We start from the raw sequence: 15,561 nt of genomic DNA on the forward strand, positions 1-15,561 counted from the left end.
TTGATGAGCTGTCAATAATAATTAGACACAATCGTGAAATGAATCGCAGTAGTATCGATACATACAAGCCTAAAGAATCTGCAGTAGTCACTTCAAATGTGTGCTCATTTCTAAAGCAACTCATTTAACAGTGTCCCATTAGTTCTCTAATCTGCATAGTGTGTTCAGGTAGAGCGCAGAGCTGTCTAACAATGGAAGAGATGAACCGCTAGCAAATGAACTCACCTTCTGCAACCCTGTCACTTATAAATCCAAAAAGGCAGGCAAATCAGCATCAAGCTGTGCCAAACATATTTGCTCATTAAGCCAGGGGCTCCCCAGCTACAACAAAGGGATGGGACCCAGGAAGAGTTGAGAGAGTTTTTATCCCACACTCCCTGTAGATACTTAGACACTGATGTGCCGATTCTTCAGTCTCTTTGGTGGGAGGCTCCCTACCTGCTGGGTTTCTATGCGGGAGGTGGCCCTCACTTCTCACAGGTCATCCAGGACAAGCTGTCAGCTCTCACAAGACTCACACCAGAAAGCCATTCTTCAGTGACAAGAAGCTCAGTGACTCATGAAGTGGCTATTGTGCCTTGAGATAGTTCCAGTTGTTAGAAAATTCTTATTCATATTAAGCTGAAGCTTCTCCACAATTTCCAAATTGTAGTAAAGAGCTCCAAATATGCCCAATTTGAATTTTACTCAAGGACAGAGTACAGTTTTGCCAAAATTAGTGTGTATGTCTTTGTCTTTGTTTTTTTTTTAAAAAAAATTGCTCATTTTCTAAACTACTCAGATCCTAAGGAAGATACGATCAGCAAGAACTGGCCAGATCTGGGTCTGTAGGTAACGTACATCTACTAAAAGCATCACTTTCCTCTCCAGATTAGGGCTACACCATTCCTATTTCAAAATGTCTCTAGGAATCTTTCAGAGATTCTCAGAATGGCTCCTTTAATGCCATGAGTAATCTCTCTCAATGAATTTCAGAGTAGGTTGGAGCTGGATGGATATTACAGGTTATCCAGGCCCCTGTCCGGAGCCACAGCAGCAAAGGGACAGCAGAGCTAGGACTGCAGTGCCAGCTCCCAGGACACATTTGGGAGTCAGCCTCCATCCTCACGTAGGGTCTTCCATCCACAGAATGTGCACCCGCCACAGCACATGTCTGCGTTTCGCTAGATGACCAGGAGTAGCCATGCCTGAGGCTGAGAGTGAAGGGCAGGGCAGCGCCATCTCCTCACCTCCCCACGGGAACCAGCAGCTGCACAGTCTTGGTTCCCAGCTCTTCCCCTGGCCCTCGGAGCACTTCAAAATAGTGCAGGGTGCGAGGAGTTCCCTTATTACACAAGAGACTGCAGCAGGCGGGTTGTTTCCCTTTACTCTCCCCACTCATCCCAGAAGACAGCTGCAGGTTTCGCTGCCCTTGTCATCTTAAGGCAGCTCTCCTTCCCTCCTGTGCTCCCTCCTCGTCCTCAGCCTCCCATGTCTCCCTGCTCTCAGATCCCTCCTCCCTCCCTGCTAGCTCAGAGACCTTCTCCTGGAATCCCACCTCCTAATTCTTTTTTTGTTTAATTTATATTTATAAAATATTTCTAGATATCCTTTTTTGTTATTGGTGGACAGCAATCTTTTTTTTGAGACGGAGTCTCGCTCTGTCACCCAGGCTAGAGTGCAGTGGTGCGATCTCAGCTCACTACAACCTCACTTCCCAGGTTCAGACAGTTCTCTTACTTCAGCCTCCCTAGAAGCTAGGATTATAGGCATGCGCCAGCACACCCAGGATTTTTAAATTTTTTCTTTTTTTTTTTTTTGAGACAGTCTCACTCTGTCACTCAGGCTGGAGTGCAGTGGTGTGACCTCAGCTCACTGCAACCTCTGCCTCCCAAGTTCAAGAGATTCTCCTGCCTCAGCCTTCTGAGTAGTTGGGATTACAGGTGTGCACCACCACGCCTGGCTAATATTTGTATTTTTAGTAGAGACTGGGTTTTGCCATGTTGGCCAGGCTGGTCTCGAACTCCTGACCTCAAGTGATCTGCCTGCCTTGGCTTCCCAAAGTGCTGATTACGTGTAAGCCACTGTACCTAATTCTTTTTATTTATTTTTTTTGTTTTCTCTTTAGAGTGTAGGTCTCTCTCTGTCACCCACACTGGAGTGCAGTGACACGATCACAGCTCACTGTAGCCTCAAACTTCTGGCCTCAAGCCATCTTACTGCCTCAGCCTCCCGAGCAGCTAGGACTATAGGCACACACCACCATGCAAAGCTAATGTTTTTATTTTTGTGGAGGTGGGGTCTCAGTGTGTTGCCCAGACTGGTCTCAAACTCCTGGCCTCAAGCAGTCCTCCCACCTTGGCCTCCCAAAGTGCTGGGATTATAGGGGTGAGCCACCGCCCCAGCTCCCACTTTATAGTTCTTGTACTGGGTCTCAGTGCCCTCCCAACCCTCCAGGTATCTCTACTAAGCCCTTCTGTACAGCTGCAAAGTGCCCAAGATACTGAATCTCTTTTGCTTTTTTGTTTCTGAGTGAGCCTGTGGACTTTGTTTTTGATGGAGATATAATTCATGTACTGTACAGTTCACCCATTGAATGTGGATAGTTCAGTGGTTTTAATCTATTAATTTTTAATTGTGGTAAAATATATATAACATAAAATTTGCCATTCAACCATTTTTAAGTGTAAATTCAGTGACATTAATTATACTCATCATTCTGTGCAGCCATCACCATTATCTATTTTCAGAACTTTTCCATCGCCCCAACCAAAAACTATACTATTAATCAGTAACTTCCCACTTTCTTCTCCCCTAGCTCCCAACCTCTGGTAACCTCTAATGTATTTTCTGCCTGTACGAATTTGCCTGTTTAGATATTTCATATATGTAGACTCAAACTATTTGTCCTTTTGTGTCTGGTTTATTGCATTTCATGTTTTCAAGGTCCATCCATATTGTAGCATGTATCAGAACTATTTTTTGCGGTGGGGGGACAGGGTCTGTCTGTCACCCAGGCTGGAGTGCAGTGGTGTCATCATAGCTCACTGCAGCCTCAAACTCCTGGGCTCGAGGAATGATCCTCCCACCTCAGTCTCCCAAACAGCTGGGACTGTAGACACACACCACCATACCTGGCTTATTTTTAAAATTTTTTGTAGAGATGGGCTCTTACTGTGTTGCCCAGGCTGGTCTTGAACTCCTGGCTTCAAGCAATCCTCCCGCTTCAGCCTCCCAAAGTGCCGGGATTACAGGCATCAGCCACCCCTCCCAGTGTTCATTCATTTTTATGACTGAATAGTATTCCATTGTATGGATACACCACATTTTCTATCCATCCATCAGTTGATGGACACTTGTGTTGTTTCCAGCTCTTGGTGTTGTGAACAGTGCTGCAGTGAACATGGGCTTACATGTATCTGAGTACCTGTTTCCAATTCCTTTGAATACGTACTTAGGAATAGAATTGCTGTACGGTAACTGTGTGTTTAGCTTTTTGAGGAACAAGCCTATGGACATTTCATATTTAAACTGTCATAACTGGGAGGTTTGGGTCTTTATTAATTAAAATTTATCTATTTTAAGTTAACATGAAGAGCCATAAATATATGCAACCAATTCATTCCTCACCTTCTTTTGAGTTCTTAGCAATTATCATCTGTACGAGTCATCTGACAGTTAATCACGGAGCCTTTGTGACACCCATTATTCTCTCTAACTGGTTATTTTAAAGTTTTTACTGTTTAACTTGTCGTGTTTTCATACAGTCCCCCACTGAGATTTTAATCTCCTCAAGGGTAGACACATATTTCTTTGTGTAGGTATTCCCTACAGTACCTACCATAGATACATCTCCAAGACAGGATGAGTTTTAATTTTCTTTCATTTCAATCTTCTGGTTTATTCATAGACTCGAAAGAAAGAAACTTTTCCAGCAAGTCCTTACCCTGCTAGAATTCTCCTTGCCTAGATAAGTTTTTTGCAAACCTGTTTTCACATGTTAAATAAGTTAACACAACTTATAAGAAGAATAGTGATAGCAGCTGTTATGGAGTACCTACCACGTGTTTTGTACCATTTAAAGCACTTGACTTGTATTTTCTCACTTAGTTCTCAAAACAATCCTATGACTTAGGTACAATTATTACCTACCTTTTACTGATGAGGCCACTAAATCACTGCCCTATCACCAGCACATGCTGAAGTTAGACATCTGACTGCAAGGTTCATGTTCTCACCCACAAACACAGTTGGGTACCCTGACCCAGAGAGGACAGTGTCCAGCCACTGGAAGAACTATCCAGCCTAGTGTCAGGAGCACTGGGCGTTGGGGAGCAGGGCCAGCGCCTCCTCCGGACTGCACCTCCTGGCTCCCCTAGCCTGCTGTGGCTCCGCAGCTGTGCTCGGTTCTTCCATCCCTCCTTCCTGGCTGCTGTGGGCTCTGGAATTTGCCCACTTCCCTGCTGCCCCTAGGGTGGTAGAGATCCATCATGGGAAGAGCCTGGCCTGGCTGTGTGGCCTTAAACAAGATACTCGGGAGGTGGCTGTGACTCCATCAGGCTCTGTAAATACCAGCTGCTTCTCTCATCCAGTTAGCTGGAAACTGACCTGCTTGCCTAGGCAATTGCTATTTCTTAAAAATAAATGATCAATATACAAAAATAGATGCACATTCAGTTTTAAAGCCTTAAATAAGCACACAGTAAGCAATGCATTTCACATCCATCGTGCCAACAAGCCTCTCGCTGAGCTTGAAGACAGAAGTGGTTCCCAAAGTAACCACACTAACTTAAAAATCTCTAAACAAATAGGCCAGCCAAGAGCCATCCAAAGCCAGTGCCTCCCTATTGTCTGAAGTTTCACATGTAAGATGAAGGCCAGGGCATCAGAGTGGCTTTCACAGGGCATCGGCATGGCAGGGCCTTCCCACCAGGTGCCAGTGCCATGCCGACCCCCATCCTTGGCCCAGGCAGTGGAAAAGCCGCAGGTGATCCAGGCTCCTGAGAAGGGGAGTGCAGAGGTCCCGGTGGCCTGCGCACAGTCAGCCCACAGAGCACACTCAAAGCAAAGAGAGGCAGAGGGTGTCCAGTTCAGTTCTGTGTTCTTCTCTGCAGCACGTCTGCACTGCCCCTCAGAGCCTCACGCTGCATCCCATTTCATGGACATTCCGTTCCCTCCTGCATAAGCTTTGCCAGGCCACAGGCACCAAACCTAAACTCGTGACATTCTTCTCCCAGCAGCGTTTACTCCTAACCCAGGTCCCCACGTTGCCGGGTTCTTGCTGGTTCTCTCTCCTTGCTCAGATGGGCCATGGGGGTTGCACACAGCTCTGGGCTGCAGGCACCTCCCCTGCAGCTCTGCTGAGCTGTGCTGCACAGAAAGAGCCCAGGCTAGCCCAGAAGTGTCTCACTCCCTAATTCCCGGAAGCACCTGTGGGTCCAGCACCAGCACCTCCTTCCCCATGTCTTCACATCTCCCCCTGCTGTGGGCTACACAGGGGATGGTTGCATGCCCAGCCTCCCGATGGGGGTTAGGGAGGGCAGAAGTCCTGTTTGTCCCCTCTCCCCTCTCCCTTCCTCCCCTGCCCCAGGGCATGAAAGGCTAGTTGGGTGTCTCACCTCAAGACCTTCTCCCACCTCTGACTTCTCCCTTTGCATTTTCAGCACTGTCTCCAAGCAAAGGAAAAACGTCATCAGCTGCGTCACGGTCCATGACTCCCCCTACTCCGACTCCTCCAGTAACACCAGCCCCTACTCCGTGCAGCAGCGCACCGGGCACAACAATGCCAACGCCTTTGACACCAAGGGGAGCCTGGAGAATCACTGCACGGGGAACCCCCGAACCATCATTGTGCCACCCCTGAAAACCCAGGCCAGCGAAGTATTGGTGGAGTGTGATAGCCTGGTGCCAGGTAATTTGGGGCCAGGACAGGACAGGAACATCTCCCTGGAGAGCAGTTTTCCTGTGTTTCTGCTGCTAGAGATGCTGCTGTGTGGGAGCTAGCACAATGGAAAGTGCCCAGTGGCTACAGGCGATCCTTACCCAGGACTCCATTCAGATAGCCAGCGGAGGCTTCTGCTTATCAGCACATTGTATAAGCAGCATTTTCCTTCTTTAATTCTGTAATCAATACCTCGCTGCCTTTACAATGGCTCTGCTTCCAACTAGGTTGATTAATAGGAAATAAAAGCTGCCTGGTTCTTTATCCCCCAGCCTGGAAGGATACCTGGTCTGGGGAGTTCCTGGCTGACATCTAGCACCACTCCCTTCCAAGAAGCCCTGGTGGTTGGGTGGGCTTCTTGTGTAGGAGGAACCTCCTCTGAGAGGTTGAAATCGGCCCCTCTCAGCCCCTCCTCGGAATCGGCTGCAGGGAGGCGAGACCAAGCCGTGCGTGTTTCTCTGCTCACGCGCTGCTCTCTTCAAAGGACTCCTCCTGTCCTGCAAAGGCTTGTCCTGAAAATTGGGCCCTGGAGTAAAGGCTGAGAACGTAGCCTTCTGAATAAAAACTCAGCGGCTCACCATAGATTTCGGAGCATTGGTTTAGTGTTTCCCTTGCTCATGCTCACAGTGGAAGAATGTAGGGGCTAAACCAGGAAAAATCTGCACGTCCCGCTGTTCTGCCCCAAGCGGCACCCAAGCCAGTCTGCACCTTCATGATGGCGCAGCTGAAAAGGGAGGGAAAGGGAACGCCAAGAAGCTTTGTCTAGGTGTGAGGAGCTGTTACTTCTTAGGAGGACCTCCTGTCTGTGCCACCTGAGGTCGCTACAGGAAACTGGGTACTCTTCCTCGGTGGTGGCCACATGCAAGGCCCAGTGGGCGCAGGCCCCATTCAGGAGCTGCTGCTGAGGCTGAAGAGTGGAGGCAGGCTGGGGTCATTAGGGCTTTCCAGCGCAGCGCCTCAGGCCAGCCCACACGGTGAGGGTCAGTGCCCTGGGACGCTCTCCCAAAAGCTCCCGGCATTGCCTGGGATGGGGCCCCTTTTGCTGAGAGGCTCTGCCTGAAGGGGAGATGGTGACAGCCGCAGGCTCATGCTCCCCACTGCCCACTTCCCAACCCAAGGCGGCATCACCCCTTCCAACATTTGTGTTGGAAGCTCTTTTTCCCTGACTTTGGGGTTACTTACCCCAGCTACCTTTGCTCTGAAGAAATGCTTGTGAAACGCAGCTGCTCAGCACCCTGCTAAAGCTTCTCCATTTTCAAGTCCTGGTCCGTCCCCAGTAGTACCATCGAGACGATGCAGCCTCCACGCGGGTTTGACATCAGAGCCAGCGCTCCTGTGGGCCCAGGGGCAGGGGGGTCGTGGTGCCCGCAGTGTCCTGGCTGCTCCACAAGAAAGACACGTGAGCAGCACGCAGCTCACACCGCACTCTCTCGGAAGAAGGAGACCTTCCCTTCGGGAATATGGAGCCATGGCAGTGCCAGATACCAGGGCAAGCCTTCTGGTTGACAGGGTTTGGACTGTACTTACTGCTAGGGTCTGGTGATCTGAAGCCCAAGAACCAGGCTGGAGCCCCAGAGTTAAGCACCTCTGTGAAGAAAAGAAAATGAAGCTGGCCTTTCCACAAGGCCACAAAGACATCCCTCTCCAAAAACCATCTTTTTCTATCCAGGCAAATATTTTGCTGGAACCCCTGCCAGGAAGCAACATCCTCTAGCAGTAACCAAAGGGCCCTGGAAGGCATCCGAAGTCATTCGTGCCAGGAGCCAGGATTCCTTACAAAGAGAGAGGGGCATACTTCCCAGCTCAGCTAGCCTTTCAACATTATTTAAAGCTATATGCAGCACACAATATTTAAGTTTAAGTATTTGCAAAGGATAGAATTTGTCTTGCTGTATATTGTATCATTATTTAAGTTATTTAAACATATGTGTGTGCAAACCTCGAAGCTGCAGACTGAACTCATTCCACACACGGGAAATGCGGCCTGTGCCTTCGCGAGCAGGGGCCTTCCTCGTCGGGTGCCTGCCCTTTCCCAGTCAGTGGCGTTCAATCCTGATACACACCGTTAGCTGCAGAACCCTTCTAGGCTCAGAAAAGTCAGGAAAGCAGCCTTGCTCAGCTCCCTGGTGCCCGGTGGTGTGTACAGGCCAAGGTAGAACCGATGGCAGCCCCCCCAGCTGGAGCTCCCAGAACATGGGAGAGTTCATGGTTCCCCAGCCCACCTAGGCCAGGATGGGTGCTGCCGTCTCCCCACCATGCCCACCACCACCTGTGGCTCTCAGCCTTTCAGTCCTTCTCAGGTTGGGGTTAGTGAAGTTTCTTTTGGAAGCAACAGAATGAACTCTGCACTGGCTTAAGACAACTTATTGGAAGGATGCAGGGCTGAGGGAAAGTTCAACAACTAAGTCCCAGGCAGAGCAGGAGCCAGAACCCGTGAACCTGAGCCCTGGGGGCCAGAGACCTGCTCTCTGATGCTGCCTTCACTCCACTCAGCCAGCAACTCCCATGCTCACTTCCCATTTCCAGGAGACCAGAATTGATTGTCCCAGCTTGGAGAGACACCTGGTTTGGTTTGGTTGGTTTGTTTTGGTTTTGGACACAGAGTCTCACTCTCTTGCCCAGGCTGGAGTGCAGTGCCACGATCTCAGCTCACTGCAGCCTCCGCCTCAGGTTCAAGCAATTCTCCTGCCTCAGCCTCCCAAGTAGCTGGGACTACAGGCGTGCACCACCACACCCGGCTAACTTTTTGTGTTTTAGTAGAGATAGGGTTTCACCATGTTGGCCAAGCTGGTCTTGAACTCCTGAGCTCAGGCAAGACACCTATTTTTTGAGCCTCAGCTTTAATCAGGAGACAGAGTTCAATAAGGATGCCAACAAGGGCTAACACTTCTTAAGTACTTAAATGCCAGGTACTCAACACTTAAGCCCTTAGATGCCAGGTACAAAGCATTCTACACATGTTTGCAGCTTTCTATTTTTTTTTCTACATTGAGTCCCCAAAAAACCCTCCATCCCCTAGGTTTCAAGGGACCTTTGAGTCTAACGGGTTTGGCTTGGACACAGTGTTGGGTCTCAAGGCTCTGATTCCCAAATGCAGGTCTGCTCAGCCAGGGCCAGGCGGCTCTGGAGTCCTGGGAAGCGTGCTAAGAATACCGATTCCAGATTCCCCACACCTACCCAAGGAGTTCTGATTCAGTGGATGGGGCAGGAGGGGCCCCAGGTGCAATTGCACGTCAGATTTGGGACCTCTGAGTAGCACCCACTGCTTCCATCCCCACTGAGGCACCCCGCCCTGTATGCCCTTCACTCAGGGCAGGGGGCTCTGTGGGGTTTGGGGTCAGGAAGGCCCCCTTCCACCTGCAGTGTGCACCGGAATCTCCTGTCCCCAGGTTTCGGGTTTTCCTTCTATCTTCTTGGGAGGCTGAGACCTCTAGAGGCACGTTTCTCTCTTTATCAGCAATTAATCAGCATTCTCTCTTGCTGGGCTCCGGCCTCAGGCATCTCCTCTTTGACTTTGATTTCATTGCTCTGGGATTTGTAATAGAATTGATCCAACCGAATTCAATCAAGGGCCTGGTCGTTCCCACGTGTGGCTCGTTAATATTTAGCACCCTCTGCCCCAAGAATGACCAGATTCTCTCCTTTAATACTCACCACCCACAAGATACTTCATTGAGACAGTATGAACCTTCGTGTTCACCTAAGATGCTCACGCTCCGAAATGAATGCTTCTGAGCATGAGATGCAGACCTGTCTTTGGGCATCTTGCAATATGTTCTTGCTGCTTCTCCCTTAATATGAAACACTTTACCTGATTCATCGTTTGAACACCTCTACTTTGGGCAACTTGCTCAAATGTGGACAGCTTTAGAGTTGGGGCTCTGTGGAAGGACAGCACCACGTTTTGGCGGATGACTGGATTCCCTGGCCAAAGCTCTTTCCCATACACTGTTATTTCATCTTCCCTCTCCTAGGGCTTTTAACACTTTTCAGTGTCATCAAGCAGCAATCCTAAAGTCCAGCAAGGTTTCCAGAAAATATAAATCACAGAAATATAGGTGTCCTCAGCCAGGCATGGTGGCTCACGCCTGTCCCAGCACATTGGGAGGCCAAGGCGGGTGGATCACCCAAGGTCAGGAGTTCGAGACCAGCCTGACCAACATGGCAAAACCCCATTTCTACTAAAAATACAAAAATTAGCTGGGGATGGTGATGGGTGCCTGTAATCCCAGCTACTTCGGGGGCTGGCGGATCGCTTGAACCCAGGAAGCGAAGGTTGTAGTGAGCCGAGATTGTGCCACTGCACTCCAGCCTGGGCAACAGAGTGAGACTCCATCTCAAAAAGAAAGAAAGAAAGAAATATAGCTGTCCTCCATAGAAAGTCAAGGTAATAAAAATATTTGAAGCACGTTCCAGAAATTTAATGAAGAAAAGTAACTGAGTACAAGATGCAACACACAAAGTGCCCAAATCAAAAAAGGACAGTGACTCATGACCTTTCTCTCGTAAAATGTGCCCCCTTTTCCCTGGGCAAAGCCTTCCTCAGTCTGGTTCTTAGACTAAGAATTGGTATCATGGCTGGGCGCAGTGGCTCATGCCTGTATTCCCAACACTTTGGGAGGCCAAGGCAGGCAAATCACTTGAGGTCAGGAGTTCACAACCAGCCTGGATAGCACGGTGAAACTCTGTCTGTACTAAAAATACAAAAATTAGTGGCTGAGCATGGTGCTCACACCTATAATCTCAGCACTTTGGGAAGCTGAGGCGAGTGGATAACAAGGTAAGGAGTTTGAGACCAGCCTGGCCAATATGGTAAAACCCCATCATCTCTACTAAAAATACAAAACTTAGCTGGGTATGGTGGTGGGCACCTGTAGTCCCAGCTACTCAGGAAAGTGAGGCAGGAATTGCTTGAACTTGGGAGGCGGAGGCTGCAGTGAGCCGAGATCACACCACTGCACTCCAGCCTGGGTGACTGACCAAGACTCCATCTCAAAAAAAAAAAAATCAGTATTGTCCTTGTGCACATCTCACCCCAACAGGGACTGGATGCCCAAGGAGGCGGGACAGCCCCCAGCCCCAGCGCCAGGCTCTCATTCATTCCCGGGTCTGCCTTGCCCTTCTTGGTGGGGGACTATCTGCCTGTCTTTTCACCGAGATGTTTTCTTCTCCATTAACTGTACTGTTCTTTCGCTCTTAAGGAACAGAAGCAATGCTTGTTGTAACTGGTTTCAAACTATACAACACAAACCACACAGTCTTCAGGCTGTTTTGTTCTAGCCTTCACTTACTAAACCCCTCTTTTTCTGCTCCCATTGGCATTGAAGTTAGAGAAAGGTGTCTGAATTTTCTCCCTCCCACACTTTCCTAGGCTATTAAACAGGTTTGCTCTTAAAGAAGCCCAGTGTCAGCCAGGCGAGGTGGCTCACATCTAATCCCAGCACTTTGGGAGGCCAAGGGCGGGTGGATCACCTGAGATCAGGATTCAAGACCAGTCTGGCCAGCATGATGAAATGCAGACTCTAAGGACTTGGGCCTCCTACAAACCCAAGTCCTTCCAGCTACTCAGGAGGCTGAGGCAGGAGAATTGCTTGAACCCAGGAGGTGGAGATTGCGGTGAGCCGAGATCGTGCCATTGCACTCCAGCCTGGGCAACAAGAGCAAAACTCTGTCTCAAAAAAAAAAAAAAGCCTGGTGTCTTCTCACTAGTTTGGGTCTGTTTGTTGCTTTTGCCATTACAAAAGTGCTTGCATTTAATGAAGGGCTATGGCCAGTGCATTTGATTTGAAAGTTCATTTAGTTGTGTATTAATACTGCGCTGTGTGTTAGGCGGCCCCCTCCTGGAGGAGAGCTGAGGCACAGGGACATCGGGGGCTAGTAAAGCATCTCTTCTGCTTTTATCAAGAGGTGATGGTCCTGCCAGCAGAGTTCTCCCACCTGGGGTGGGGAGATGGCCCCCACCCAGCAGCAGAGCTCCCCCACTCTGGGCTCTTGACCCTCTGGGCTGGATACTTACACCCTGTCCTGCTCTGTCCTGCTCTCTTCTGCTCCGGCGGCCTCCCTGGACTTGGCCTGTCCCTGCCTGTCAGCCTCTTCACCTGGTTTATCCTCTGGCCTCGCCACCTCATCTGCACGATCTGTGATGCCTCCTCCTTATTCACACTCTCAGCCTTCTCTCTGCCACCCCCGTCCCCAGTGCTACACAGTCATTGTCCTTAGCACACAGCAAGAGCTCAGAAAATACGTGTTGGATGAGTTAAAACCTCTGGGCTCTGAACAGGCTCCCGTGGCTCTCTGGCTGGGTAACATGGAAGCCATCCAGCTCAGGGTTCAACCAGCCTCTCTCAGAGCCCCTGGCTACTCAGAGTGTGTCCACTGACCAGCAGCATTGGCATCCCCAGGGAGCTTATCAGCAATGCAGATGCTCAGGCACCCCAGAGCTGCTGGCCAGAGTCTACACTGAACAAGATGCAGGAATTACATTTGGGAAGCATTGCTGGAGCCACCTGCTGACCATGAGGTCACCTCTGGAGGGTCGCGGTGTTTGTTCCACTCTTCAGTCCTCCTGGCAATAACATGGAAGCAGTTTTGTGCTTGGCGATATTTGGCTCACAGGGCCATTCCCTGGATGACTCAGTCCTCCTGCCTCAGAGCAGGTGACTAGACCAGGTGACTGTGAGGGTTATTTTAGCTTCTCTTGTTCATTAGGTCCCACCACAGACACTGTCTTGGCTCCTCTGATACTCAGCCACCCATGGTGGGGACCAAGCAGGGCTCCTGTCTTAGTCTATTTTGTATTGCTGTAACAGAGTACCTGAGACTGGGTAATTTATAATCAATAGAAGTTTATTTGGCTCACGGTTCTGAAGGCTGGAAGTCCAAGAACAAGGTGCCAGCATCTGGTGAGGACCTTTGTGCTGTGTCATCCCAGGACAGGAGGCAGAAGGGCAAGAAAACATGAGAGTGAGGGGGCCAGACTTGTTTTCATCAAAAAAGCCAGTCTCTCAATAGCTAAGCCACTCCTGAGATAACCACGTTAATGCACCGATGAAGTCATACACTTGTGAGGGCTCTGCCCTCAGGACCTAACATCCCTTACTGGCCCCATCCTAAACATTTGCATTGGGGATTAAGTTTCTAACACAAGAACTTTGGGGAACACTTCAAATTATAACCGATCTCTCCCACCCACTTTCCAGATGCTGGAAGTAACACCTCCCAGAGGAGCAAGATTGGGCCTGGCCTTAGGCCGTGGCTCGCTTTGCCTCTCCTGAGTCTTTTCTGCTTTTCCATGCTTTATCCCCTCGTGCAGCTTCGACCACCCTCCCAGCTGCGGGAGTGAGCCAGAGCCCCACTGCATCCAGAGTCAAGGCAAAGTCCTAGTGGGTCCCGGGAGATGAGGCTGATTTGTGAGTGCCCAGCCTCAGGCACTTTTCTTCCTGGAAGACCACTGATATCTGGTGAGGTAGCATCTTCTGGGCAACTGGGACCCCGCCACTGATCTGACTTCTTTTTCCTCCTGCCACAGTCAACACCAGTCACCACTCATCCTCCTACAAGCCCAAGTCCTCCAGCAACGTGACCTCCACCAGCGGTCACTCTTCAGGGAGCTCGTCTGGAGCCATCGCCTACCGGCAGCAGCGGCCAGGCCCCCACTTCCAGCAGCAGCAGCCGCTCAATCTCAGCCAGGTGAGTGGCACAGCTGGCACCTCAGGCCAGGCAGAGCCCCAATCCCCTCATCCTTCCGCTTCAGAGAGGATCACTCTGGCGGCCCCTCACCCACCTCACAAGCCTGCAGTCCTACCCACGGGTGGCAGCACATGCCCTCGGTGACCTCTGGTGGATTCTTCCACCACAGGTCACCCTTGGGGAAGTTGATATCACCAGTGCACAGAGCGCTGGCCCAAAGCAAAGTGACTTGTCCAATGTTACAGAGCCCTTAGTGACATGGAACTTAAAAATAGGATGGCCCACATATTGCTGTTTCACCCCAGCAAAGGGGACAGCACTGTGTCCTGGCCCTGTCGGCCTGCGACACCAGGGACAGACCTGCATCCAGTTCATCGAGGGAGGGCCACACACCACAGCCCCCAAGTCAAGGGTAAGAGCGGTCCTAGGACTTGGAGGAGGGTGGGTGGGTCGAGGTGAAATCTGAGTGACCCAAGTTTCTGCGGGTGCAGGGCTATGTGAAGGGCTCAGCATCAGACCTGACTCACACAGTGGACTCGGGGCCCTGTTTCTCTAGAAACTACAAGGTGAGGCCAGGCACAGTGGCTCATGCCTGTAATCCCAGAACTTTGGGAGGCTGAGGTGGGCAGATCACGAGATTGGGAGTTTGAGACTAGCCTGGCCAACATGATGAAACCCCATCTCTACTAAAGATACAAAAAATTAGCTGGGCATGGTGGTGGACGCCTATAATTGCAGCTACTCTGGAGGGTAAGGCAGGAGAATCGCTTGAACCCGGGAGGTGGAGGTTGTGGTGAGCCGAGATGCACCATTGCACTCCAGCCTGGGTGACAGGGCAAGACTCTGTCTCAAAAAAATAAAGAAAGGAACTAGAAGGTGAGATAAATGGGGCATTTGTGTTCAGAGCCCCTCATCTGAAGTGCTGCCCTGGGTAGTAAATGGAGCCCGTGTCTGTCACGTGACTTAGGTTTTCCAGGTAGGAGAGGGCTATTTTATTTGGACTGACAGAACTTCAAACAGCAAAGCTTCCGAGAGCCCACTTTTTTTTTCTTTTTTTTTTGTGAGCCAGGGTCTTGTTCTGTTGCTCAGGCTCAAGTGCAGTGGCACAGCCGTGGCTCACTGCAGCCGTAACCTCCTGGACTCAAGTAATCTTCCCATCTTAGCCTCCTAAGTAGCTGGGGCTACATGCATGAGCCACCACACCCAGCTAAGTTTCAAAAATTTTTGTAGAGATGTTGCGAGAGCCAACAATTTTGAGAACAAGATTTTACAGCAAGTAAGAAAGCAATTGCTGCTCAAAGAGGGTGTCCTGGCCTGGTGCCGTGACTCATGCCTGTAGTCCCAGGTTCTCAGCAGGCCAAGGCAGGAGGATCACCCTAGGCCAGGAGTTTGAGGCTACAGTGAGCTAGGTTCATGCCACTGCACTCTAGCCTGGGGCATCCTGATACACCACAACTTCTGTACATCCTTGGGAGAAATATTTTCTCCTGTAACTTTGCAGCTGGCTTTATCCATGTATCATCCTAGCCTGGTGAGTGGTAAGTCAAGTGGGGACTTTTTCAGTCCAAATGAAATTTTTTTTTTTTTTTGAGACAGAGTCTCGCTCTGTCACTCAGGCTGGAGTGCAGTGGTGTGATCTGCTCACTGCAACCCCCGCCTCCCAGGTTCAAGTAATTCTCATGCCTCAGCCTCCCGAGTAGCTGGGAATATAGGCACACGCCACCATCCCCAGCTAATTTTTTTTGTATGTTAGTAGAGATGGGGTTTCGCCATATTGGCCAGGCTGGTCTTGAACTCCTGACATCAGGTGATCCGCCCGCCTCGGCCTCCCAAAGTGCTGGGATTACAGGCGTGAGCCACCGCGCTGGGCCCCAAGTAAATTTCAACTTTCAGCTAACACAGAAGGAAGCCCCTTATGTCACTTCTGGCGTCTTTCCCTTCTCTTTCTCCTT

At 50.2% G+C, this 15,561-nt stretch overlaps 1 protein-coding gene across 7 annotated transcripts in view; it reads left to right on the plus strand.

Annotated features, from left to right (window-relative positions):
- The window catches only part of HIPK2 (homeodomain interacting protein kinase 2), a 217,026-nt gene that overhangs the window by 189,657 nt on the left and 11,808 nt on the right, over window positions 1-15,561 (plus strand). For all 7 annotated transcript variants that reach the window (XM_021665297.2, XM_021665298.2, XM_012447505.3 and 4 more), the window contains exons 13-14: window positions 5,643-5,890; window positions 13,449-13,609. In XM_021665297.2, coding sequence (XP_021520972.1) covers window positions 5,643-5,890; window positions 13,449-13,609 — 409 coding nt within the window. The remainder of the gene's footprint in view (window positions 1-5,642; window positions 5,891-13,448; window positions 13,610-15,561) is intronic.

This window comes from Aotus nancymaae, unplaced genomic scaffold, assembly GCF_030222135.1.
Source record: "Aotus nancymaae isolate 86718 unplaced genomic scaffold, 86718_ANA_hifiasm-v0.15.2.pri h1tg000002l, whole genome shotgun sequence".
Taxonomy (NCBI): domain Eukaryota; kingdom Metazoa; phylum Chordata; class Mammalia; order Primates; family Aotidae; genus Aotus; species Aotus nancymaae.